The sequence below is a fragment of the Panicum virgatum genome, chromosome 5K, assembly GCF_016808335.1.
Source record: "Panicum virgatum strain AP13 chromosome 5K, P.virgatum_v5, whole genome shotgun sequence".
Classification (NCBI taxonomy): Eukaryota; Viridiplantae; Streptophyta; class Magnoliopsida; order Poales; family Poaceae; genus Panicum; species Panicum virgatum.
The window spans coordinates 1336833-1363587 of NC_053140.1; the positions used below are offsets into that span (position 1 = coordinate 1336833).

The following is a 26755-nucleotide window of genomic DNA, read 5'->3' on the forward strand; positions in this document are numbered from 1 at the left end:
ATGGAGTCGGACCCCAGGGGTCCAGCTGCTCAGCTCCTTAGGGCGTAGACGATCCGCTTTCTCGAGGGCAGGCTCGCTTCCCTCGAGCGAGGCGGAAACGATCCGCCTTCTCGAGGGCAGGCTCGCTTCCCTCGAGCGAGGCGGAAACGATCCGCCTTCTCGAGGGCAGTCTCGCTTCCCTCGAGCGAGGCGGAAACGATCCGCCTTCTCGAGGGCAGACTTGCTACCCTCGAGCGAGGCGGAGGCGCAGGGCGCGGTCGAGGGCTTCGGCGGGGGAGCCCTCGAGCGAGGCGGAGATCACCCCGCGGGTTCGAGTGGGGTGCGGACGGGCCGCACTGAGTACGTGGGCCGCGTGTTGGGTTTCTTCGAGTCATTTCCTTTCTTCCAGCTTGGAAGGAGGCTGTAGGGCTTCGTGGGCCCGGTTGCCCAGCATGTGTTTGCGTTTTTAGGCTGATTTTAGTCCCCTGATTAGGGTGTTCCTAATCATAGTACCCGACAATATCCATTAGATAATTATCCACTCATTTGGGTATGGATAAATTGGGGATGGGTAACTTGTGGGTGTGGGTATGGGTATGGGTATGGGTAACCCACCCCCTACCCAACGGCAACGTAGCCTGCCATCTGACGGCCCACCAATTCAACCCCCTAACAGCCCAAAAGAAGCCCATCATCCCAACTCGTCACACCTCTAGGCATATACGGGCCATCTTTTATTCCCATCACGGGCTCACGGCCCGAGTCGTCAGCTGGCCTCCCGGCCCACACTCCATCACGGGCTCTGGGTGGGCCTGCCCGAGCACTCGCCGCCTTTCCTCTGCCCGAGGCCCCGAGCGGCTGCCCACCTCTCGGCTCTACCCTCGACTCGCTGCGTGCGCCTCAACCCTAGGTGGCGACTAGCGAGCGGGCGAGCAGCTGGGGCGGCCGCGCGAGGGGTCGAGGGTGGCAGTTGGCGACCCGCGGCCATCTCTCCTAGACCGGACGGGCAGGCGGCAGCACATCTGCGTCTGGAGGCTGGTGCGGTCAGGCGGAGGCTCCTGTAGGCTCGTTCCAGACTGCGTGCAAGCACAAGGTCAGTTAATCAGATTGGATTCCCAATCCGGCGAGATGGTCCCCCCATTTTTCGCTCGAATTGAACAGATTAGGTTATCAGACTATTTACGCCCATTTTGTAGATTTGAATGACTCGATGAAGTGGTTCAAATTTTGAAGTCGTTTCAGTTTCTTGCTCATACACCTTCTCAGCTATGAAAATCATCAAGACAGAGTTGAGAAACATGATGAGGGATGATTGATTGAATCACCGGATGATATGCTATATTGAGCGAGATGTTTTTTTTTTGCTAGCGTTTGTGGTACAATTAGACTTGGAATTGAGGATATACTCTAAATCTTGCAATTCAAATACTTTTAGACTATCGCTATAATAATTATCGGTGTGTGCACTAGTTTGACTGCTTTTAGCGCTTTGATTAGTGGCCCTAGGCGTGAGATTCCGCCAGCTCCACCACTGATTGCAGGAGTGAATAGGGGGAACAGGAGGAGGACGAGAGAATGGTGAAGGGGAGGCTGAAGCCGACGCCAGTCAACGCCCCGGCCGAGGTGGTCTTCGACCCATCGGCCTCCAGCGCCCGGAAGCCCCGGCGCCCCGGGGCGCCGTCCGCCAGCAACGAGTGGCGCAGCTTCATGGTTTGTCTCTCGTGCCTTCTCTCTGAAATATCCTTGTTTTATTGGTTCTGGTTCTGCAATTCCTCCACGTTGACTGTAGGAACATAGCAATTTCTGTTTCAGGCATCCTAATATTCACTTCTCCTCTTTAGGGATCGAGTCTCTCGGATATGTATCGGAAGCCAGTTTTGGAGAAATCTGCGGACACATCTGATGATGAGCCTGACATTGATATTGAGAAGCTGTTGAAAGATGTTGAGCTCTTTGGTAATTACTTGTTTATACCACACACAGAAATTGTCATGTGTTTCTTACTCATATCTTATTTATACCATCCTGTCATCTAATGTTTGGATACCAATAGCATGCCTTCCCAACTATGTTAGGTTACGGTGACAAGAATTTGTAAACCAAACTGTTGCATTGCTCAAGGAAACCCTGAAGCAGCAAACCAGTGCATCTAAATTAATTTGCCGTCTATTTTTCTCAAACCTAGGTTGGGTGAGTCTAGCAGCTTATTCTGGAGTTGGCACTGAACTACAGTCTTTTGTTGAACAATATGATTGTTTGTGTCATATGTGCCTGTAAACTAAAAAAATTGCTGCATCAGTGCATCTTGTTACTCCTATTATCTGGTTTTGAAGGACTCCAACTTGTTCATGCAATTCTTTTCAATTTTGAGTCCTGGTGTAGTGGCACCAGATTTGATGTTCCTTTTCATTCTGGAGGAAAGAAGATAATGCCGTTTCTTGTTTTGATTTCAGTTTAGTTTATCTCTATATACTTGTTCCATGTATTGTTTTATATCTTCCATAAATACTTAAATTTAGATCTCAAGGATTTACTGATGTACAATCATTCTTTTGATGCTTCATTTTTAGGCGCATCTTCATTTAAGGAGCGGAAGAAAATCGAGAACCGTAAAGTGGTCGAATTGGGTGGAAAGGTAATCTCTTTTTCTTTACGTCTAGGCATTTTGGCTGGAAACTTTTTCATTATCTGTGTGTTTATGTTATCCGTAATAGGCCATTAAGAAACACCGCACACCATTAAGTGTAGCGAAGCCAGCTCTTAAGAATCAGAAGAAAAGAGAGTTGAAGAAAATTGAAGAGGTATTCCACTGCTTATCTGTTGCACTTTTTATTTAGGACGTACACAAGTAGTGAACCTTGAGAGTTCTATGCAGGAAAAGCTACTTGGGATTTTTAGGAAGCGAGACAAGAATAGCAAAGTTCAGAAGACCAGACCAGAGGACCGAGTTCTCAGGGCCACGGAAGGACACTTCAAGAATGGTATACTCGACGTGAAGCATCTTCTGTCAGCACCAAAACCATCAGGCAGGGATGCGCCGGAGCCAAAGATGAGAAAGGGCAAGCACAAGGGGAAGGGAAAACAGAAGGGAGGCAGGAGAAAGAGGCATTGAGGAAAACACTTTTGTGACCAGTTTTGTATTAAGATAGATGAATGAAACTTTAGATGACACCTTGTAATCGTTCTGGCATTAAGATATTTGTACCTTGTTTTGCTGGAATCTTGGAAGCAATATTTAAACCGATGTAATCCTCGAGGCTACAATTCGTCAAAGTCGCGTTTGCTTCTGCTTTTTATCCTTGTGCCCGTGTACCTGATACCTGATGTCTGGAAACTGTTATTTTGGGTTACTACAATTTGCTTATCTGGCTGCCATGTACCTAGGACTGTATATTTGTGTTGCCATGTTTATACGATGATACTGTCCATTGAAAAGAATGTTTAGTCAGCAATGCTGACGGAAGACACCATACATTATTTAGTTAACTCAGGCTGATAGTCGTCAGTGTTTCTGTATATAGCATCGTTCCCAACTCTTACAGCTTGGATCTGAAACAAGGGAACTCCTCCACACTGAAAAATAAATCAAGGACATGGCAGGAATGAGTACTTTTTTTTCTATTTAGTTGTGATCATAGGAGTATGTCCTTGTATGCCGTACTTTATTTATACTATAGGACTTGCCCAGCGTTGTAAGAATCAAAATAGGTTGCACTCTGAAACCCGAGGATCAAGGATTAACAGCTCTTTCCCCCAAGTTTCCAAAGTTTTTTTTTTAGGAAAAAAGTTTACAAAGCTTAAGAAGAACATCTTTAGCCGACTAGCATTTTCTGCTGGAGCTGAATTGATTCAGTAGTGTAGTGTCGGTCTTGCGTTGTGGACTTGGACAGTACTACACGGGCATCGTTGATCAACTGCACTTGCGTTCGTGGTTGTATACTTGTATTGTATGCGAGGACGCAGATTGGTGTGCGGATCTGAGGATTTTGAAGCCCTATCATTAATTAACAAATAACAATCTGATCGATTCACTGTACTCATATATTGGAGTCGCATTTTGATTGGCCGTGCTGATCGTGAAATGTGCTGAACCACATGGCAATGGGTACATATATGACCTGATTGCCCTATGGCACGACCTGATGTTTATGAAGAAACAGTTCTAGTGTAAATTGATATACAGGTGGAGTGGCATGTACTAATAAACTGGGAAACATTTTGGGCATTCTGCCCCTTTATTTGGAGGGCAACATTCCTATCTCTTCTTCCTGAGAAAGGAAATCAGGCAATCGTAAAACAGACTCGAGTCTTTAACGGAGTACAAGGTGCGATCAAGTTCCCGTGTAGGTGAAGAAAAGAATCGTATGTCAAAAGCTTCAGCTGGTGTGCAGGTCTAAGCACGGCGACCTCTTGAAGTTCATCATAGCTCTGCACGTTTTCTGTGCAAGATGTGCTTCACAACCTCATAAGAGGAGACGACAATGCCCACCGAAGGCGCTGCGCGTCCCATACGTGGGCCTGCACCCCTGAACAGACCGTTGATACCTTCCTTCCTGCAACAAGTGTCAGTACTAAAGTGTTATTTGCACTTGATTGTAAAGAAATCATGCACCAGGCTGGAGTTTTACAATGATGACAATGACACAAAGGATTTCGACATATTCAGCTCTGTACCATAAAAAATAATACAGAGGCAGTAACAGTAGCGGCTTGCGTCCCACAATTGGGACTTTCTAATGTGATTTGACAACCAAGATCGTAGTCATCAATTTTCTATTATAAACAGACTCTTGTTCATCTTATACAGTGAATGAACCCAAGTGAAGCTTGCTTTGGAATTGGAACACGGACATACAACGGTTTTCCCTTTGAGTAAGGACTGGCACAGATGCAAAATCTTTGCTTTTGTACCACAAACCAGAACCAGCCAAGATGAGGCCAACATATATAGGTGACAATTGAATATGTATCACTGCTAAAAGAGAAGGTTAGATGAGTACCTCCAAACCTCAAGCAATATGCGCCTTGTGTTCATGTTTAATAACCTTTCAGGATCCTTCTGTCAGGAGAAAGCAGAATTCAGGGAGTCATTAGTTTTTTTTCGACGAACAGGGAGTCATTAGTTATTGTCACTACCTGATTCAAAGTCCAAGAAAAACTTAAGGTTGGATCTTTTCCAGAAAAAGTAAAAGAAACTAGCTTAAAGCCCCACACTTGCCTCTATTTGTCTGCGTGTCTTGGCAACATCAAGAGGGCAGGTAGCACCAGCGGAAATAACCCCAGCAATAAAGCCTGCAGAAAAGTTTGCCCCCAATATAACTGCCGCATTGCTTTTTTCACCAACTAATCCTGTCAAGTGTCTTCTAGTCTGTCCAAGAAGCATTTGGAAGATGAAAAAACAAGGTTGTCTCAACAGGTCTTATTAAATTGAAACTTCCTTTTAAGCCAAAGTATGACATAGAAAGCATCACTTAAGCAGTATCTTACTGGTTCAAGAACTGTCCAACATATAGCTGAGAAGGGGACATCACGTGCTAGTTGTGCTCCTAGACCAGTCCATAGGAGGTGGTATCCCCGAACTATTTTCAATTTTCAAGTACAAATTTTAGTATTCAGAACAAAATGAGAACATAATTCTGCAATTCCAAGATTCATGTCATTTGTTCGAACATTGCAGATAATGGTTCAGAAGTTGTAAAAAATTGTTTAAGTGTCTTGAAATCTATGACAATATAAAATTATGATTTGTCAATTGCAAGCTAAAAAGAGTGAAGTAGCATAGTACATACAGTTTTCAGGGCTACTGATGCTTTGTCTCGATGAAAGCACACCAAGCAAAGTCTTCCACATTCCAGGGGGTTTCCCTCCAACATTTGATTCTTTAAAGGCCTAAATTAGAAAACAAGGAAATTTTGTGTGTGAAAAATGGAGGTAGCAATATGTTACAACCAGATAATTTTGAATTTTTTAAGGAACAAGTCCAATTTTGCCCCCGAACAATCCATGGAGCCCAGAAAGTAAATGTTCAACAGTCCAAGTCATATTATAAGCAGAGTACACTTAACTGAAAGGTTTGAGTTCTTTTCTTTGCGGTGTCATTTTGATTTAAATGCAAATACACAACCTTGCATAGAAGTTCAAGATGCTGACCTGCATACGTGTCCTTGCTAATTCAATAGGCGAACAAGTTATGCATGCCAGCGATCGTGCAATAGAGCCAGAAATGAGGGGAGCATATGGTCTTAGTTTTGGACAATTACGATCCGAGTATTCTTCAATCCAATTGCGCAATAAATCATAAGAAGGTAGATATATTCCAACCTGAAGGAGCAAAGATAAATGAAAACAAAATTAAGGCATGTCTATTGGAAGCACATATGAATTCTGAAAAATATGTGGCCTGCAAGACCAATGTTTATAGCGAAGTAGATCTATATGCCTTATTTGCCTTATTTGCAAGACCAATGTTTATAGTGCAGGGTAAAAACAATGATCAGCTGAAAGGATTTACCGTCGGCACAGCCAATGCTAGGCTTGCACCAGTACCTCTCCATAATCTAAATAATCCTTCCTGCAGATGTTTATGAATCATTACAACAGATGATTATAGAAAAGAGGAACCACAATGAAGAGAGAGATGCTCAACAGGCACTTGCCTGTCTAGTGACTTTAGAGAACACGTCCATAGTTCCCCTGTACTGGAAGCATTCAGGGCTGCAAGATGGGCCAAAACCATTGATCCCACCAGTGCTGCATGATGGATAGCACCTAAAATCTGACCATATCTGAGCAATGTATTTTAGAGAAAATAAATATTTTGCAAGTGCACAGTTCACCTGACAGATGATTTTTCTGGAGAACACATTATCTTGAACTACTAGAATCTGATAGAAAACTGACGAACCAATTTATAATTACAATCTTCCTAGTTACGAAAAATAGTTTGATTTCCTAAAGTACTTTAAGAAGTTTTTCACTTTTTTTTTCCCGAAGTAAGGCGCGAGCCGCGAGGTAGAAATTTCGCCATTTTGGCATTGCAGTTTCATCCATCAAATTGCGAGACCACTATGTGCGGATGAGAAGTGGGTGCTTACAGGATTATAGACAACTCCAGCAGCTTGCGCTTGCAACCTCGTCTGCAATACAAAATGGGGACCGGATCAACTCTATAAAAAAAACATCCCTACACATTCGAAGGTCTAGGAGTGACGATCTCTCGACAGCACGTCCCAATTCACAAATTCAGCGATGATTCTTAACGCTGCGGCGATTACAGAATCCACGCAACGCAAGTCGCAACCACGGGCGCCCGAGCGGGGCCTGCGGTGGCACCAGACCAGACGACAGTACGCACCTTGGCGACGTCGAGGGGGTTGACGAGGACGGCGGACACGACGGCCGCGCCGGCCGCCGCGAGGGAGCGCTCGGCGAAGCCCATGTCTCTCTCGGTCGCGGGCGGCGGCGGCGGCGGAGGGGGCCCCGACCCCGAGGCTTGCTCCATGGCCGCGGAGACGGTGCGGGACCAGGGGCGGAACCGTAATTTAGCTGCGGGGAGAGCGAAGGAAGGGCGCAGAAATCGCGCGGCCGCGGAGGAATTCGCGAGGAGGGAAAGGGAAGAAGAGCAGAGCAGGTGGACGTGGCAGGGCTCGGCTCCTCTCCTCGCGGGCACTTTCCAAGGAAACGAAGCGACTAGTGCGCCGTCCCCTGGCGCGCCACGCCGCCGGCGACGTGTTTGCTAGCTACTCTGCCGCGCTGCCCTGCCTGCCTGCGTGTTGAGAGGTGGTCTCCAATGGGGTGGGGGTCGAGAGACGAAGTCAATGTAATGGTCACGAAATCAGTCAGACAAACCCCGAGCCCGAGGTTAACAACATGACTTTGCTTGGAACCTGAACTGCAGGAATATGCCTGGCAGACAGAGATCAGCAAGGCAGCTAGCCTACCCATCACCATAGACACAGAGACGAGGCTTTCACCAATCCAAGCAACAGAACAGAACAGACCTCTGCCTGTGAAATTCATATGGTTGTTTCCAGGAGTCTTTCAGATTCAGACGCTAAGCTGAAACCGAATAATCGACACCTGCGGATGCCCTTCTTATTGCAACGGGGTAACGGCCAGCCCAGGGGCAGTACATCGTTCTTTCTCTGCTCGAATCGTGCCGACATGGCACTGTTCGATCAACATCTGACAGGTTTAGTCAAAAGTAGTCTTCTACATGGGTTCAACAAAATGATTGACAGACCTAACGCTGCGGTTACATTCGTAATCGTATCAAGCACACCATCGCCGTCGATAATGTTCCTCGCTAGTATTTCTTCAGGGCTTCGGATCGCTCTTTGGAGCTTCAGTGCTGGTGCTGGAGCTTGGTTCGGCAAGAGAAAACTTCTTTACTCTCTGCATTTTGACAAAGGAGAAAGAGGATGAATATTGAGAAGCTCATCATCAGGGGCATCTTATGAGAACAGTAAGGACAGCCAGCTTTGCAAATCATTGGGAATACAAAGCAACCAAAAAACAAAATGAACTGGAGTGGCAACAAAGCAGATAACAGAAGGAAAAAAAAAGTATAACCTTGCAATGCGCTTCCTACATGAATACAAATAGTCATGGCTTATTGATGAACCCAGCTAAAATCGCAGTAGCTAGTTGCATAATGTTTTTCAGACAACAAACATATCTGGAGGCTCCAGCTACATTTCGCTTTAGTAAATTCAACATGCATCAAGGAAAATAACAAGAAAGCAGGCATGCCAAGGACATCATCATTCATCAGATACCACTCTAATCAACCACCTTTAGCATTACCACACATCATAATAAACTCTGAGAAGATCCTGGACACTACTCTGTGCTATATATTGCTATTCCAATGGGGGTAACTCAAGAACTAAACTATGAAGTATGAACTAAATAGATATAAGTGACTTGAGCTCTTTTGGCAATGCACATTTAACCTACCTTTGATTAGCATTTACCAAACTTGACCTCCATGATCGAACCGCAGATCAAATGCATTCATTACGCAAAAGTTTGTAAACATCTCACGTATAACGTAAAAAAACGCCTTCATTGGACAAGGGATGGTGATCATCTAAATCTTCAATTAGCCTGTGAGAATGCTCGCTTTGCTTGGAATGGCACTTGACCGCTCGTTATAAGATTATTTGATCAAAAAAGTTGACTTGTAAATTTGTAATGGCAGAAGAAAAGTTAATACTTGACAGGTCTATTCAGAAAAGTTGCTTAATACAGTCCAAGCTCTAACTATAGTATATAGCAGACAGAAAACAACAATACACGCCTGCAGATGGTGATATGGACACATTCAAATTGTTCTACATAAAGAAACACCTCTCAAACTCTTAGCTAGCATGCCAAGGTAAAACCTGTCGAATACCGAAATAGGCCCTTAAACTAATTCACTAATTCTTGACAATTCCTATACCAATCATTCCCTTCCAAATAGGCCCAAGATTGTAAGCATTCCATCGAATACCGAAAGTTTGCTTGCCCACATTGCAATTTTCAAGCACGTTCTCACCGAAAATAGTCTTCCAAAAAGAAACTTTAAAGAAAACAGAGACGAAACGCAGTTGAGCTTTAGGTTGTGTTGAGGACAATTCTTCCAGGAACCGGGGGGAGGGGGGGAGCGAAAATAGGTGAGCACCACCTTCTGTGTGATGCAGTCGCGGAGGGCGTCGACGAGGGCGAGGCACCTGTCGCGGTCGTAGCGGACCGCGGCCACGCAGTTGAGCAGCGCCAGCGACTCCTGCGCGCAGACCGGCTGCGGCGTCGTCGTCGTCTTCTCCATGCCGATCCGGACAGCCGCCCAATGTTGTGGGGGGAGCGGAGAGGGGTGGGTTCTGGAGAGGGATTGCCGCGCCGCCGCTGTCGCCTAGGCGTGCCGCTCTCCCGTGCTCCGGTGTTTTTACAGCGGGCGAGCGCCGGCGGCGGCTTGGGCGAGAAGAAAGAAAACCAGCGGCGGGCGGTGGGCGGCGGGCGGCGGCCGCTGCTGGGATGGGAACTGGAAGGAAAGCTCTCGACGCGAGTTTCTGGGCCTGGCCCATCCGGTCAATCTGGGCCAGAATAGCCTTATATGGGCTTTCGCTCTGGTTTGGCCTTTCCGCCGCGCTGGTTTCTGACTCCAGTCATCCTCTGCTGGGCCAGACCGAAATATGTTAACAAAATAGTTTTATGCTGCTAACGGTGTGTGTAGTTGGTGAAAAAGTTTGGGTTTTTAGTACTGTAGCACATTTCATTTTTACTTTCACATTTTTACTTGTGAAAGTGATCTAGGCCCCTAAGTAGGTTTTGGTGGTTAATGACAAAACACATGTGTATTTAATTGTGTAATTGAGTATGTGTGCAGGTGGAGAATTTGTATAAATGGATCAAGTGACGATATACGACCCTCAAAAGGAAATGTAAAAAACGGAGTTCAAGTTTACTCAAGAAATTAGTTTTTAAATTTGAAATTTGAGTATAGGAACACCGTACTATCAAGAGGGACTTGGTTCAAGGGTTTCGATTTAAATCTTGTGCTCAAGAGAACCTTTACAAACACTTGTGAGCCACAAAACAACTCAAATGAGCAAAAACCAAAGTTTTTCCCTGCCTTACCCGGATACTCCGGGTATAGGGCCGGATACTCCGGACCCCATTGCCCGGAGTGTCCGGGAGCTGCTCTCGGTCTAAAAACCTAGAGTTGCCCGGAGTCTCCGGGCATATACCCGGAGTCTCCAGGTACCCTTTCGCCCAATGGCTATTTTTGGGCTGAAGACTATAAATACCCCTTCCATACCCCTTCAGACCTCTCTCTTGCCACTTTGACGAGCTGAACTCAAAGCTAAGCCAAGAAAGAGCTCTCTCACTCCCCTTTCTCCATTCTTGAGTGATTCCCTTGAGAGATTTGAGTGAGAAGCAATCAAGAGCAAGGATTAGTGCTAGTGAGCCTCATTTCCATCTCTTGAGCACTTGGTTTTGGTCAAGCCCGCGGATTCAAGTTTGTTACTCTTAGAGCCTTGTGCTCCTAGACGGCTAGGCGTACTTGTGATTGCTCAATCAAGATTGTGAGCTGCACAAGAAGTTTGTAAGCTCCATTCCTCGTTGAGGAATCCATAGTAAGTAACCTTGGGCTTGAGAGGTGATCTCGCTCTTGGAAGAGGAGCATAGGGGTTCTTGAGCACCGTCTCTCGAATCCTTCCTCAACGGAGATGTAGCATCTTCGGGTGTGAACTTCGGGAAACAAATCCTTGTCTCCTTTGTGTTAGTTAACTTGATTTCATTGCTATTTACTTGTGAGACTTATTTTCTAGGGTTTGAGCTCGATCTACTCACTCACGAGTTTCTAGTGAATTCTATTTGTTGGATATCAACCTTAAGGAATCCCTGGTACTCTTAATTTAGCCCGATCTACTTTTCTACTCAGATTTTTGCAGTTTTCCTTTCAGGTTGTTCATACCCGGAGACTCCGGATATAACTCCGGATACTCCGGACCACCAAACTCGAAGTATCCGGGTTCATACCCGGAGTATCCGGGCTGGTCTGTGTCTGACATTTTTGTTGAGTGTTTTAAATTGCAGATTGCCTATTCACCCCCCTCTAGGCATCTTAAGATTCTTTCAACTTGACAAATAATATTTAATTATAAATTAATTAGGATTAAAAAATTTATCTCGTGATAATTAGTTAGACTGTATAATTGGTTATTTTTTTAACTACATTTAATGCTCCATACATGTGTCCGGAGATTCGATATGACGGATATCGTAGAAAATGTTTTAGGAACTAAACATGGCCTAAAGGTGGAAGAAAATATCTAAAAACTAAGAGATTTCTCTCCTCCGGTCATCCTCTACTAGTTTTCTTATAGTTTTCTTTAAGCTTTTGGTTTTTACTACTTTTTGGCAAAACATTAATTAAAGTGATTATTTTTTTTTGCGAAAAGGAAGGTGTATTAAGCAACAGTGCAGTACAACCCCACAGTTACAAGCAAGACCCCAGAGAAAAAGAAAATTACAAGTGAGACCCTAGAACTACTGTTCTTCTTCCCCATCTCCAGGAGCAAGCTCGTCATCTTCGGCACCTCCTTCCAGATCAGCATCCCAAAGCACATCGAGACACAAACGTTGTTGAACGGCCGCAGTAGAAGCATACGACCAGGCACAGCCTCTCGTACACGAAGAAATCAGGTGCTAGAACATCGGCCATCTTCGATGCCCTTGTAGACCAAATCATCCGCCGCCGCCAACCACGAAGCTGACGGCCGGAAAATGCAGCCGCAGTCGTCACTGACGACCCGGCAACCCATCCCACTGCAGAGAAAAATGATTCCCCCCTTTCGCAAAGAAAGAGAAATCAAATCTCATCCCTCCATCACCGGAGATGGGAGCTCCAACGAAGAACGCTACCCGGCCACCGGATCCGAAGGAAAGAAGAAAAAAAGCAAGGGAAGGCACACCTCGCGGGCCGACCGGAAAGCACGCCGCCGCCGTAGTGTGCAGCCCCGCCCGATATAAACCGGCTTAAGTGCGCTAACCATCATCAAAACGACAATCAGGGTTAACACGCACTTAAAACGGAGCAATCCGGCAGTGCTGTCGGGTAAAATCCCGATAAAACCACTTAAACCTGGATCGATCAAAGCAGCATAACTCACACGAAGGCGAGTCCAGAGATTACAACAATATACCATATATTACAACACAGAGTTTAACTTAACAGTAGAATTACAAACCAAGTTCCAAATTTAACAAAGTATTTTTCAAAGCCAACATATAAGAAGTTCCACAGAGTCCTTTATTTTAGCGGAAAGTAAACACGAGAGCTAACGACGAAAGGGGTGTCACGATGAAGCCCGGTTCGTGACATCACTCGCTCTTATCATCGTTGGCCGGGGACGGGTCCCACTCCACGGACCAACCAGGTGGGAGAGTGCAAGGCCAGGTTAAACTGGCAATCATGTCCTCAAAAGTATTTCCTGAAACAAAATGAGCCACAAGCAAGGCTGAGTATTCTAATACTCAGCAAGGCTTATCCGACTGAGGGTATACTTAGCACTTTAACTAGACATGCAAGGCTTTTGGCTTGAGGGGTTTGTTTTGCCGAAAAGCAGTACAGAGTAGATCCTTAATCTTAGGTTTTAGCTTTCTGGTTCTAGTTCAATTAACCACTCTAGGTGAGCATCTATCCAATAGCATACATGGTGGAAACAATTATTTTTCATCAATCAACCATATTCATCATCATCATCTTTCACTTCTTACTCTATGTAGCAGAAGGGTTAAGCAGTCCCAAACCGTGAGAAGCGAACGATTCGAATCGAATTTGTTAACCTAGCCAGGCAGACCTAAACACACGTCACGTGGTTACTCACAGAGTCACACGTGCAACTTTTCCCTTCAATTCCCGCTTCACGGAACAGGCCCACCGCCCTCAAGTACAGCAGTACGACGACTCTGTACTCGCCATTAGCTAGATGTGAACGAGTTCAAGACGGTGGGGAGTATATTCCGGCTGCGGTTCAATCCAGTACTTGAGCTTACCGATTACCATATTCTCGGCATGTGATTAGTACGTTCAAACGCTTAACCACCACTACCACACACTGCGGCCTTATCACTTTTCACTAAGCAGACGGGGCATCCAGAGTATCAAAGTTTGCTGTTTTGAGTTTATGGCGTTTTTGCATTTGGCCCCCTGGACTTTTGGCTTCTTCTCCGGGGAGACCCCTGGCCGCAAAACAGAGGAGCAAGGGCGGCGCCATTTCCTGCACACAGGGTCGCCGGCGGCGGGGGATTCGTAGGGGAAAAGAGAGAGGGGAACACGAGCTACCTTTGGAGGGGCTTGGAGCTCGCAGACGTGGGCTGTGGTGGCCTTGCCGCGGAGAGGGGCGGCCGGCGGCGGACTGGTCCGCGGCGGCGGTGTTCCCGGCGGGGAAAGGAGGGGGTGGCCGGGTGTAGGAGGTTCTGGGCGGCGAGGTGGAGCTATCTAGGGGGTCGGTTGAGCGCGAAGAAGGGCGGAAGGGTGAGCTCCGCGGTGACCTAGGGAGGGGCGGCGCTAATGGTGGCGGCGCTGGCCGTTCTCAGCAAAGGGGCGCGCGAAACTCGGCTCACGGGCTCAGGAGTGACGAAGAGAAGGTCGGAGACGTCTCTGAGCATAGAGGGGAGGGTCTGGGCGAGTCAGGCGAGGGGGAGGGCGAGGTGTGGTCGACCGGGTCGTCACGGCGTCGCCGTGGCGGTTCGGCGGCCATCCTCGGCGAGCGCGCCGTGGATTGCGACGCGTGGCGAGGACGAGAAGCTACGGGAGAAGCCGAGGGTGGAGCGGACTGGGGGTGCGGCGAGGGAGCGGCGCGTGGCCGGGAAACGGCGTGCGGCCGTCGGCTCTGCTCGGTCGGGCAGGAACAGGGGAGGGGAGAGGGAAAAAATGAGAGAGAGAGAGAAAGAGAGTTGATTGATTCAAAAATCAATTTTTTCTCAAAAATTCCTTTTGAAACTTAGAAAACTTCGAATACGAAAGTTGTAGAGAAATAAAAAAAACTTACCACTTTTATTTCAGGAAAATGTTTAACCGAGCAAAGGTTTAAAAGTTATTTTAAATTTCCGGAAACTATAATTCAAACAACTTATCATTTCATGTGATTTTTATCCTTTGTACCCCTAGAGTTCAACTGGACAATTACAAATCTTTTCATGGTGAACATGTCTATTCATTTTCATAAGCCTACTTGCTTTGGTTTGAAAGTTATTTGAGGTTCCTGACCTATGCACAAAAACACATATACACGCATACATACTCATGCATTTGTTTCGATGTTTCTTGGTTAAGGTACAAGATTTGGTGCTAATGACCCTGGTTTAGCTAATGAAACACCTGGGGTGTTACACGTAGGGAACACCTACCTCGACGGGGAAGAAGACCATCCCCTGCCGGATTTTATTCGCCGCCGGAGCCGCACCGCAGCCGCCGCTCCCGACACCACAAGCTCCAGCATCGACGACGATGGCGAGCACCCTAACTACCGTAGATCTACACACTACCTAGTAAGTATAGACAGTCGGCGGTCGATTCCCACGCTCCGGCGCCGGAAAGGACACCGGAGAAGAAGGAGGCCGCCGGAATCGGCCACGGAAGCGGCGTCGCCTCTCTCTTTACTGTAGCACTCGAGAAAGGGAGAGAAGGCACTCATTAATTAAAATGATTATAATGGGAGGCCTAAAGCATTCTAGGGGAAGATTGGTGACTTCAATCCAATGAAGATATCCATTAAACACTTTGGAAGAACCAACCTCCAAAATAAAGAGAAACAATAAAGGTAAGCTTATGGAGGAAAGAAGCCAAAAAAAGGTAATAAGAACAGGGGCGTACCTAGGGGGGCAGGGGCCTGCCCCGTATGGTTCCCAATTTTGCATTATAAATTTGAAATTTGATTAAATTTTTATATAAATTAATATAGTTGGTCCCCCTAATAATAAAAATAAATAAATTCTTGGCTCCGCCCATGAATAAGAAGAACTGTGGAATTGGATTTCTTTGGCTAATACATTTGAGTGTCGAGGGAGCTAGAAAGACTCAAATAACATTTATGTAAGTACAAGCTATTGTTAGAATTGGTATGATTTCTTTTTTCCGTTTCGAATTGATAGATTTTTTTTTCGGTTGGCGAACTGGCAGGATTACTAGCGTGGACTCGGTGGTTAGTTGAGCTGACATTTTCAACCTGAGGTAACAGTAAGTCAGTAACCCGCGGAGTTTTACTCGACTAAAAAAAAGGCGCTGCCGCCACGAAAGCAACCTCAAGACCGCGCCGCAAAGTTTGCTGCTCTCCCTCCAAGCCGTTCCGAAAACCTCCACGGCGACCGCGAGCCTCCTCCTCCTCCTCCGCCGCCGCCCACCCCCTCTCCCCGGATGTTCTAGAACCTTCTGGGCCTAGGGTTCCGGATGGGGCCCGAGGAGGTGGAGGCCGTGCTGGAGACCATCTGGGACCTCCACGACAAAGTCAGCGACGCCATCCACGCCCTCTCCCGCGCCCACTTCCTGCGCGCCGTCCGCCGCCGCGCCGCCGCGGGAGACAGGCCCGCCGGCCTCGTCTACGTCAAGGGAGGGGGCCTCGCCGCGGTCGGCGGCGGCGACGAGGCGCCGCCGCTGGCAGCCTTGGCCGAGGAGGCCAGGAGCCTCCACGCCATCCGCGCCGCGCTCGAGGACCTCGAGGACCAGTTCGAGTGCTTCCTCGTGAGTCTCCTGCCTTCCCCACTTCCTAGACCACCCGTTTGATCTCTGATTTACGCGAGTGATATCAGGCCTGAGTGATATGCAGTCTGCAAATTTGTTCTCGTGCGGGTTTTCCGGAGTGGGGAATTTTTCTTGTGCATGTTTGAATCAGGATTCTGGAAATGCCGGTGTATCCAGGCCATGATCGGACGTAGGTAGAGTTACAGTGTGAAGACTGTTAAGGATGCTACTGCATATCATTTGTGGTGCCAACTTTGCATTATTTCAGAGTGAAATTACAGTGGACGATTTGCAATCAGTCAGATCTGCAAGTAGTTGGGCAGTTCATTTCTTACAAAATAGGTAGCTGTGCAACTTGTCTGAATTGTGAAGATTTTGAAACTTTGTAGTACGTCTTTTAGCCAGGCCTTGTTAAACAACGTGCGTGGAATTAGAGGTGGTGTAAGTTCATGTGTCATATTGTGTGGTTTGAGGCCAGTGGGCATTCATATGATTGGGAGCATAAACTCACTGGGATTAGGATATGCATATGGTGATTATGAACAAAAGTCTCTAGTATATCTTTTCAAAAAAAAAAGGTCTCTACTGTGGCAGTGTTATGCCGGAATGTAGTTGATGCACTCTGGGTCTCTAGGGGGCAGATAAGGAAGCTATCTTGTAATCTGACTCTTAAAGCCTGGAGTTGGTTATCAGTTACTCGTATCTAGTAGTCTTATTGGAATGCTTAAAGCCTGGAGTTGGTTATCAGCTATCTAGCAATCTGATTGAAAATATTAAAGCAGATGAGAGTGTAGCTCAGTGGCAGTGCATCCAGTAGAGGTGCCACACACCCAGGGCTCAAACCCTGGGTGCCGCATTTGTGCCTACCTGGCTACCTCCCTTTGCAATGGATGCAGATGGGTCCCAGGCTGCCAAAGAAGCAGACGCTGGTGAGGTTCCTGCTCCGGTCAGGTTTCGGTGGCCCCTTTCTTAAAGCAAAGTCAGTGGGGACGTCTTCCCCTGCTGATCGAGTTTTTTGATTGAAAATATTAAAGCTGGAGTCAGTTATCTGCTACAGTCTATCTAATAAGATAGTTCACATGGCATTTGAATGTTGATAATTTTCGCTGGTGTTGTTATTGTCTACCGCTGTTAACATTATGTGAAGTCACTCCTCGCCCTCGATCCTCATATACGGGTGTCTCTAATTTTTGCTTTGTTGCTGTTATTTACTGTTTGCTATCACTATGTGAAGTCACTGGTACTCACTTTCATCTCAACAAACGAAACCTGCACCATACACTCTGGCGCCTTATTCGTCCACATCGCCTCTTTTGTTTAACCGTTGGATCCACCAGGAACACATCTCCCACCGTCCATTCCATTCCTCTGCCATCTCTGTTGCCCTTCCAAAAACCTTGCATGGCCCCTCAACTTCGTCTGAAGTAAGCCTCCGAACCAGCCACCTCTGCTAGCTCCGGCTGCCAGGGCTCGAGGAGAGGACGCCCTTCTTCTTGCTTCTCCCATGCTGTCCTGTGCTCCAGCTCGGTCGATGTCCCAGCGACCCTGACTCTGATTCCAATGCCCACTGCATCTCTCAATCAGCACCCAGGCGGCCAGGCACCCCAAATTAATCCAGCTCAGCTCCAACAGGATGCGCGATACTGCGTAGGTGCCAAGGGCCCGCTGCCATTCTCCGCAAATCCACACACACATGACTACATGAGTGGCATCGCGGTACTGATTTTGCATTGACACTGCCAACTTATATAGTTGGACAGATTAATACTTTACATACTCCAAAAATATTCACTAGAGCAATGCTCATCTTCTCTGCCTCTCCTGTCTCATGTGATTGTTGTTGCTGCAGATTTGCAAAATCTAAACAGGTTGTATCACAAAGTATGCAAAAGATAAAATGTGTACCATTGCTGTTGAGATAAACACAGGTAAAAAAGATGAACACAGATAACCCAGAAATAATATTGGTACTTACCTGAATCAAGACACATACTGGTAGGCTATCCATTTGTATTGTCCACCTCTACGGTTTTATTGCGCTTGTGCTTCTAGTTAGTCATAAGTTACCTTAGCAATTTGAATTGCAGTTTTTTATATCAAATATCAGATGTTTCTGTAATTTTTTTTCTTCTGAAATACGAACTTCCGAGTTGTACCAACAAACTTTTCTTTATTTTCTTATATGTTACATTTTAATATTTGTGGATGCAATCATCATGATCATCTAAGTTGAGCTATGCTTGTCAGTAGTTCCAGGGCTATCGTATCATGACTGATACTCTAATTTCAGTTATAACCAAGCGTTGTGCTCTTTCACAGGCTGTGCAGTCGCAGCAACAAGCTGAAAGAGATTTTGCCTTAGCAAGGTTGGAGCAAAGTCGCATCATGCTTGCAATCAGACTAAAAGAGCACCATGGGAATAATCACAAAGTCATAGATGAGGCATCTGACTTTGTCCGCAATGCCTACCAGGATGTTTGGCCTTCTCTGTCAGCAAACAAGCCTGAGAAGTGTGCTGACAGTTCCAATGACATGGCAAAAGGTCCAAATTTCTTTGTGCGGATGGTCTCTTCTGGCCTTGCTATAGCCGGGAGCAGTTGCAGCATAAAAAATCTGGGTGGTGCGTTAGGGAACGGTGCAGCTTTCGCTATTGGCATCGTTACACTGCTGCAGCTGCGTTGGCTAGCTTCTGGGGCACATAGTCTACCAGTTGGTAACTATCCCTACAGGAGGATCAAAGACTCACGGTTGGGGACATCTCGTGGTGGTAGTACAGTGGCTCATCTTGATGTGTCACTAGCCAAAGGTTAAGGGATCCGTTGCTTGTAAATGATTTGCTCGGACACATCGCAGTAGAAGGTTGTTCTCGCGTGGTGCCCTCTAGGTAATCATCGAATTGTGGGTCTAGGATCAGATCAGTTTGGGTGAGTTGTTCTCTGCTGTTCGTTCAATTGATTGTAATTGTGAACCCTGTATCCCCTTAGGCAGCAGAACCTTTTATTGATGTTGTTATGTTTGCTCAGCTTGGAGTTGGTTGATTGCCTCTACATATGTGCAAATCCGACTGTCTGGAATTCGTTTGTTTCCTGGTCGATGTTGTTAGTGTAGATGTCCTGAGCGATCTTTTGTTGAATCCATTACACTGTTATGTCGTCTCTTCATGAGTTTGCTGTGTTGAACCAAAGGGTTCTTTGTGTCTTGTCCCAGGCCATGTCAGCCTTGTATTGTTCACTTCACTGCTGCTGATCTAAAGATACACTTTTTTGTACCCTGTAATGTAGATGCAGACATGCCAAATCTCTCTATCGAGTCGTTTGTCATGCTATATAGGTGTTTTGGTTATTCCGCTCTTTGCTACCCTGGCAAAACTGAGCGGGCTTTCATTTCATACTCGTGCCTGCCCAGTGACGATGAATTCACAGACATGGGCTGGGCCGTCTAGAAGCGGCCATGGAGGATGACAACGACGCAGGCACATTACATATATCTTTGTGGTTGTTGACCCACAACAACAAATTGCATCGTGTTGCATAAAATCGTGGCAATGATGATGATGATGGTGTTCTTGAGCGCAATGCCGTCCTCGACTCAACAAGTTGGTTGAGGAAAAGGAAAGAAACGGAGCGGCAGCAGCGAGGTGACCATGAAGGGCTATCCTCTGAAACGGGCCCAAATTTAGCAGCGAGTAGCAACAACCGTATCTTTCAAAAAGAGTAGCAACAACCGTAGCAGAGCAGCAGCAACCATGCCTGCCCTGCCCCCGGGTATGTATGCATATATGGATCTTGCGCCTGCTCTCACTCTCCTGCGCGGATACCATGCTAGCTGCCATCGCGACCTCCTTGACTTTGCCAAAAAAAGGAGCCATCACCGAGCACAAGCGAGCGTTGCTCTTCTCCCATGGTTGGTTGGTCCCGTACGTGGACACACACAAGCCAACACTGCGCTCTCTGCTTTTGCAGGCAGCCCAGCCCGGCGTGTGCCTCGTGGTCCCGCCTCGCCGCGCCGCGCCGCTCGCTTGGACGGAGAGCATGCGGGGTTGCCAGAGCCCAGAGGGCGGCCGGGCCACTCAACTCAACGGCGGCCGGCGGGGGCTGGCCGTGGTCCAGCGCAGCGCAGTGGTGGCTTGGCTTGTCATTGTTATGAAGCAGCAGAGGAGAGCCTGCTTGCTTTGGCTACCCTGGCCGACCCTAACCGTCCTTTGTGCCAAGCGCTTTGATGAGTGCCAGGGGAACCAAAAAAAAAAAAGTCGTGGTCCTGGGTGTTGCTTCTCAGGCCACCCGCAGCGAATGAGGACTCGGGGATAACACTTGCCTGGCTCCATCATCTCGTTTACAGTTCGCAAAAAAGTTTGGATTTTGGTACTGTAGTACATTTCGTTGTTACTCGACAAATAATATTCAATTATAGACTAATTAAATTTAAAAAATTCACCTCGTATTAAACAGGGCCCTAACTTAGCCATCAAACTTTTGTTAAGATTATATGCTTTTGATATAATCTTGCAGTGCTCATCAAACTTTTGTTTTGAAAAATGCTGATTGGATATTTGGAGCAGGCAGGCTAATATCTGCCGTTGCAAAGGCTCGCCCAGTGGGTCGTTGACCGTCCGCCGGCGGTGGATAGATACCGCGAGCGGAGCACGGCCAGAATCCGAATCCTCTGCCCGTGCCGTCGCTGTCGCCATCAACATCGGTCGCCGCGAGATACGATGGCCCCCCACACCCGCCGGCGTCCGGCCAACGGCCAACGGACACGATCCCCCGGCTTTCTCCTGTCGCGCCGCGCCGCACGGGACGCAACGCCTCGCCACCAGCCCACCACCTCCTGCAGTCCTCTGCCGATCTGCCGCGCGCCTGACGTGGCCTTGTGCGTACCGTGCCGTGCCACCGCTAGCTCCACGCCGACGCAGGCCGGACGCCGCGATAACGCCTTCCCCTGCCACGAACCTCACCAAGGTTCTTAGTACTTCTTACCGTACTGTACACCTGCTCTCATCACCTGAGTAGATTACGAGTGAGCGATTCAAGAATCAAGACACCAAAAACAAGCGCAGAAGCTGTGCTCGACTGCTCGCTGTACATGGCCGTGTTCACAGCTGCCCTGGCCAAAGCCGCGGTGAAATTGTCTTTCCAGTGCTGATGCCTGAAGCTCGCAGAGGCAGTCAGCCAGAGCGGAGAAACGCAGCCATGACGAAGAAGGGCACTGGAGTCCTGTTCCTCGCTGTAAAATTCAGAATTTACTCGAGCTTCAACTTGCCGTTTCCTTTCACCGCTGGATTTCTCAGCGCTCTGCTGGGCCGGTACCATCCTGAGTTGACACTGTTGTAAGGTTCATTCAAACAGCACCCCTATGCCGTGCTGGGCCGGCACCGCTGGAGCTGTGTTTAGTTGCAAAATCTCTCTCCAAATTTCACTATTTATCTATCACATCAATTTTTTTTCCTCATGTATGAAAAATTAAATGTGGATAAATAAAAAAACTAATTGCATAGTTTTGATGTACGTTGCGAGACGAATTTTTTGAGCTTAATTAGTCTATAATAGAACAATATTTACCACAAACAAACGAAAAATACTACAATATATTACAGTATCCGATGTGACTATTTTTACTACTTTTCACCGATCTGAACACACCCTGGATTTCTTTCACTCGATCACGCCGGTTGCTTTTGGCTAGGCACACCCTACATCTACATTCACCTCGGGTCCATTCCAAAATCTACAGCTGAGATTTTCTACAGATACTGCAAGGAGGTCGACCGTACCGCTACCGTGTGATGGATGGAATGGAATGCGTAGTCCAGTACCCTTGCATTGCAGTTCTCTTGCTCGCAATCGCAATGGTCTCGTGGCCCATTGACTATTGCGGAGCGTAAAGTTTTTGAAATGTAATTTTCTTATATTTAAAGTACTAAATATAGATTAATCACATAATTAATTACAGAACTCGTCTGTAAACTACGAGACGAATTTAATGAGCCTAATTAATTTGTTATTAGCACATGGTACTGTTGCAATTACTATAGTAATTTAGTGTCTGATCATGACCTAATTAGACTCATTAAATTCTTCTCATAATTTACAAGCAAACTATTGTCTGATCATGACCTAATTAGGCTCATTAAATTCTTCTCATAATTTACAAGCAAACTATACCATTAGTTGCTTGTTTCGTCTATATTTAATACTCCATGCACTAAAATTCTCGTTCAATATGATAAATTTGAAATTTTAAATTTTGCAAAAACAAACCCCTAGCTTGCTGCCCCCAGCCCCGGGCCTCCTGCTGCTGCTGCTGCTGCAGCAGTGCCGACACATCTCCATCTCCCAACGCACGACAGAAAGGACGAACCCTGTTCGCATATCCTCACCGGTCCGTCGGACGACACCAATAATTTGCTTGCTCCCATGGTTAAAAAGGTATGAAAGGAAATCCTGTTTTTCTGCATTGCATCGATTTGCCTGGCCAGAGTGGCAGAAAAAATAGTTGGAGAGAAAAAGCATGGTAAAAAAACAGAGCACCCTTCTTCCCTCTAGCAGGGTTAATAATCCCGACCCGTCCTGTCAAACTGCCGCCCTCCGGTAGCGGTTTACCGGACCGGTTTGACCGGAAACCGGTAGAAACTGGTTAAATTCAAATTCAAATTCAAAATCGCATGTGTAATAGGTTTGGACCGGTATACCGGCCGGTTTGACCGGTTTGGAACGGTTTATCGGCCGGTTTGACCGGTTTACCAAGTGGGTCTTAATGTGCCGTCTCATTTTTTCCTTTTTTGGTTTAACTTTAAATGCCCGAAAAGTATGTTAAACGAATGGATTTTTTGAGAAAATTTGACACCATTAGATTCGTCGCACCTTGAAGTATTTTTAAATTTTTTTTATTTTTTTGAATTTAAATTTAAATTTTGAATTTAGGCCGGTTTGGTACCAGCCCAAACCAGAACCGGGCCGGACCGGTTTTGTAAACCCTGCCCTCTAGTAGTCTAGTGTGTGACCACATCACATGAAGGGGTTTCAGCCTTTCAGGCATGCACACAACACAACAGTGAACAGCCAATTGAAGCAGACACCCCTTCCCCAAAAGCCAAAAGCGGAGCACCAATGTATGCTCGCCGCAAGCTTATCTTATCTCCATGCTTCCCGTGCTAGCTGTTCCTTCAGTGGGTCTAGGAATGCAAAATTCGAGAGCCACTCATTCATGTGATTTGTGATAGAGGCCTAGCTGAGTGGCTAGTGCGCAAGAGATCCACTGTGAAAGCCTGAAAGGGACAGATGCGAGGAGCGGTGGTAGGAGGTGAGAGACCCAAGGAATCTAGCTTTACAAGGAATGTTGTAATCTTGTGCTTGCAGTTATTGGAAAGCTACCCTACCAAGGGCCGAAACAGCAACCTGCCAAATAACAAAGAGGGTGTGGGGGAGAGGAGAGGGCTCGAAAGAGCCAAGCGAGCTTCATATGCTTGGCTGCTAGCCTGCTTCTGTCCCTGATCCTGCTTGCTAATTACCTGGTTTTCCACGCAGCTCTTCTGAATCTGAACTTAGCTGCTCGCCTGCTCCCTCAAAATATGGCACAGAAGACATTTTAGCTGATTCCTTCGAACATGTATCTGCAGGATTTGATTTGAACACCATCTCTTCTAGCACAAGTTGACATTTTTACTAAGGGCTATGACTTCAAAATGTCTTGCTGAAACTGGAAATAGCATGGAATCAATTGGAGGTTTGGGCAAAAAATCAGACAGCAACAGAGAATAAAGCGAGGTTCAGCCAACAGAGTACCGAAAAAGAATCCTGTTCGAATCCAAGATCGAGGACCACAAACCGGTGAGCTAGTACAAGGCTGTGACTCCCCTTGTTTTAAACCTGAAACGGTGGTCTGTAACGTTCCAATTCCAGAGCTTTCGACTTTGAAGCTGCCGTCGGACCGGTCAAACAATCTCTTCTGCCGCGGTGAGGAAGCTGGATACGTTATGGTTTTGGAGCCTTGCGGTTTGTTTTAAAAGAGATTAGAATGATGAATCAGGCTGGGGACTTACATTCTCTAAGCTACCATGATACTCATATTCCTTGGACAGGCTGGAGAAAGTTTTTATTTTTTTAAAAAAAACACAGGGGTAGTATCTTCAAGCTAAGCTTCTGTTTGGTTACATCACAAGCTACAAACATTGAAGTTCAACGGGTTTTTATTGACAGAACAGAGACATGAGAGAATAGTAACATTTGTCAAAGATCTGGCTCTGATTGTCAGATTTTAATACAGGAAATTGCACATTCAACCATAGCTGGTAAAGATGTCTACGTACGCTTCATTTTTCTTTATCCGACAATGACCGTAGTCTAGCCTTTTTATGTGTACATGCATAGCTTTGCTGAAGTTAGATGTGAAGGTCCTGAGATTTTTCCTGAAAAGTCACAGAGATAAGATAAGCCTCTTTGGGCATGCGTCTTCTAGCAAGCGCTGGGGCTTTTCAGGCCGATGCGCACGGCAGACCGGATTTGCTAGCACTGTGTGCTGATGTGTTCGTCTCTTTTTTGTGGCAACGCAAGAGAGCTTTCTCCAGCACCTTACATGTGAGGAAAAGCTCGACCGTTTTGTTCTCCCATCACCATCACAAGACATAGCTTGTTCCTAGCCAATAACCTGAAAAATCAGCACCATAGCCTATCAGGGACTCGTAGTATCAACTTGTGTGTGTGTGTGTGTGTGTGTGTGTGAGAGAGAGTGAGTGAGAGAGAGAGAGAGAGAGAGATGGGCATGGGCCCTTTGTATGGTTTTAGGAGGGCTACAGGACCACCACCAATTTGCCGGAATTTACGTGGTCCATCCATGTCTTGCATACCAGAAGATATTTCGGCACCAGATTAGGACACTGTCCAGAGCTTTTCAGACATGGCTGCATTACTGAAACTACTATGTTTTATGTTCTTCCTTCATTGGCCACCTCACAATTTGCCACGTGTTCTGTTCTGTGGTATGAAAATGAGCGTTCAAATGGACGCGGGAAGGCAATTTAAGCAGGATTTCGCTTCCTAGTAGAAAACCTGTCAGTCGAAGTCGAGATGGGAAATGATCGAGAAAACGAGGCTCCACTGACCGGACCTCACACATGCACCACTACTAGTCAAACGATCGAGATGGGTCTGTCTCCTGGCGATTATGAGCCGGAATGCATGATGAGGCCGCCTGCTATTTGATGTTATCTCTCTGCGGAAAGCGATGCGGGATAATACAAAAGAAGTTTCCTTTCAAGTGCATGCTTGATCTTGATGTGAGCGAGTCCCCAACCTTTGCTGGGATTTCAGAGCTTTGGGCTCGGCAGGCATGATTGGGTTTCAAGTGCCGCACCACAAATTTCTGCGACGCCATCGATTGCATTGCATCCTGGAAACGAAGAAGATGCTTACGAAAGGTGAGTACCAAAATGAATTGGGGGCTTCGGGTCAGAAAAAATTGCCAGTCCAAATGGGATCAGACAGGTGAAAGTGAAGCGCCGTGAGTGGCCAGAGGACACGACATCGGACATCGGAGGACGCCGCGGTCGCAGTCGCAGGTCGCGCCGGCGAGCTCGGAACCTGCTCCGTGAATGGATGGCCTCGAGTTCCGGTTCCAGAAATCAGGGGCAGCTGGATCGATGCCGCGCGCCCCAGAGCATGCAGCGCAGCACGGGTGAGCACGAAGAAGGGTCGGGGACATTGGGAGAAGGTGCCGGGGTGCGCGACAAATCGGCAGCTGCGGAGCGTTGGAGCCAAGGCAGCGCTGTCACTGTCCCCTCCTCCCTTGTTTAACCGCGGCCGGCTCGGCTGCTTTGCTTGGTCGTGCCGCATCCGGCAGCCAGGCCACCCATCCACGCGCGCAGGGGCACGACGCGCACAGGCACAGCTCCGATCCGCCGGCACCCTGCAGCGCCGCGACGCGCCGTACCAGGTCCTACATGCATGATGCATACAGGATGCACGGATGCATCTGCCTGCCCAATGGGAGAATTCCTAGGCTGTGTTTAGATCCCTGGAAAAGTGGGACAAAAAATCACATCACACACTGTAGCATTTTTTGTTTGTTTGTGGTAAATATTGTCTTACCATGACTTAACTAGACTCAAAAAATTCGTCTCGCAATGTACATCAAAACTATGCAATTAGTTTTTTTATTTACCTACATTTAGTACTCCATGCATAGATTATTTGCTATATTTAATGTTTCGATATGGAGATGTGATGGAAAATTTGGATTTTAGGGGTGTTTTTGGGCATCTAAACACACCCCTAGTTTAGTTTTATCCTCCCAATGCATTGCATGTGCCCAAAGACGAGATTCAAATCAAACGCGAGGACGTACGGTACGACTGCTTCCGGACCCTGGACTACTGTGTGGACTCTGGAGTACCCGTTTAGTTCAAAAAAAAAATCTACAGTACTCGTCACATCAAATCATATACATGAAATATTAAAAATATATTTTAAAAAATAATTTATTACATAATTTAACTGTAAACGACGAGACGAATCTTTTAAGTCTAATTAGTCCATAATTGAACTTTAATGT

At 46.8% G+C, this 26755-nt stretch overlaps 3 protein-coding genes across 6 annotated transcripts; 2 read left to right on the forward strand and 1 right to left on the reverse strand.

Moving 5' to 3' along the window:
* The first annotated feature begins 837 nt into the window (after nt 1-837).
* LOC120705538 lies at nt 838-3358 on the forward strand. Of its 3 annotated transcripts, none has more exons than XM_039989928.1 (6): nt 838-1072; nt 1486-1689; nt 1821-1935; nt 2550-2614; nt 2694-2780; nt 2855-3358. In XM_039989928.1, exons 2-6 carry the CDS (start codon nt 1555-1557, stop codon nt 3089-3091), a joined length of 639 nt encoding a protein of 212 aa, XP_039845862.1. In that variant the 5' UTR covers nt 838-1072; nt 1486-1554; the 3' UTR covers nt 3092-3358. The 3 variants fall into 3 exon arrangements, with proteins under 3 accessions (XP_039845862.1, XP_039845863.1, XP_039845861.1); XM_039989929.1 differs by having other exon boundaries at nt 1521-1689; XM_039989927.1 differs by having other exon boundaries at nt 844-1072; nt 1477-1689.
* Nucleotides 3359-4023: 665 nt separating this feature from the next.
* Nucleotides 4024-7796, reverse strand: LOC120705539 (mitochondrial carrier protein MTM1-like). Of its 2 annotated transcripts, none has more exons than XM_039989930.1 (10): nt 7334-7796; nt 7074-7115; nt 6636-6764; nt 6491-6550; nt 6130-6300; nt 5769-5868; nt 5467-5558; nt 5198-5347; nt 4980-5038; nt 4024-4532 (listed from the first exon to the last, which is right to left on the reverse strand). In XM_039989930.1, the coding sequence occupies exons 1-10, from the start codon at nt 7478-7480 to the stop codon at nt 4400-4402; spliced, it is 1083 nt and encodes a 360-aa protein (XP_039845864.1). In that variant the 5' UTR covers nt 7481-7796; the 3' UTR covers nt 4024-4399. The 2 variants fall into 2 exon arrangements, with proteins under 2 accessions (XP_039845864.1, XP_039845865.1); XM_039989931.1 differs by having other exon boundaries at nt 6940-7115; nt 7334-7440.
* A 7970-nt stretch (nt 7797-15766) lies between these two features.
* On the forward strand, nt 15767-19271 carry LOC120705540 (plastid division protein PDV1-like). The gene is made up of 2 exons (XM_039989932.1): nt 15767-16210; nt 18530-19271. The coding sequence occupies exons 1-2, from the start codon at nt 15920-15922 to the stop codon at nt 19019-19021; spliced, it is 783 nt and encodes a 260-aa protein (XP_039845866.1). The 5' UTR covers nt 15767-15919; the 3' UTR covers nt 19022-19271.
* Nucleotides 19272-26755: the final 7484 nt, after the last annotated feature.

Excerpts from the sequence above, each read along its gene's own strand:
- LOC120705538 (XM_039989928.1), top strand. The coding sequence starts at position 1,555 with ATGGTGAAGGGGAGGCTGAAGCCGACGCCAGTCAACGCCCCGGCCGAG. Across the intron at positions 1,936-2,549 it reads GAAAGATGTTGAGCTCTTTG|GCGCATCTTCATTTAAGGAG; the intron begins GTAATTACTTGT and ends CTTCATTTTTAG. Across the intron at positions 2,615-2,693 it reads TGGTCGAATTGGGTGGAAAG|GCCATTAAGAAACACCGCAC; the intron begins GTAATCTCTTTT and ends TATCCGTAATAG.
- LOC120705539 (XM_039989930.1), bottom strand. The coding sequence starts at position 7,480 with ATGGAGCAAGCCTCGGGGTCGGGGCCCCCTCCGCCGCCGCCGCCGCCC. Across the intron at positions 7,116-7,333 it reads ACCCCCTCGACGTCGCCAAG|ACGAGGTTGCAAGCGCAAGC; the intron begins GTGCGTACTGTC and ends TTTGTATTGCAG. Across the intron at positions 6,765-7,073 it reads CTGGAGTTGTCTATAATCCT|ATATGGTCAGATTTTAGGTG; the intron begins GTAAGCACCCAC and ends TACATTGCTCAG.
- LOC120705540 (XM_039989932.1), top strand. The coding sequence starts at position 15,920 with ATGGGGCCCGAGGAGGTGGAGGCCGTGCTGGAGACCATCTGGGACCTC. Across the intron at positions 16,211-18,529 it reads ACCAGTTCGAGTGCTTCCTC|GCTGTGCAGTCGCAGCAACA; the intron begins GTGAGTCTCCTG and ends GCTCTTTCACAG.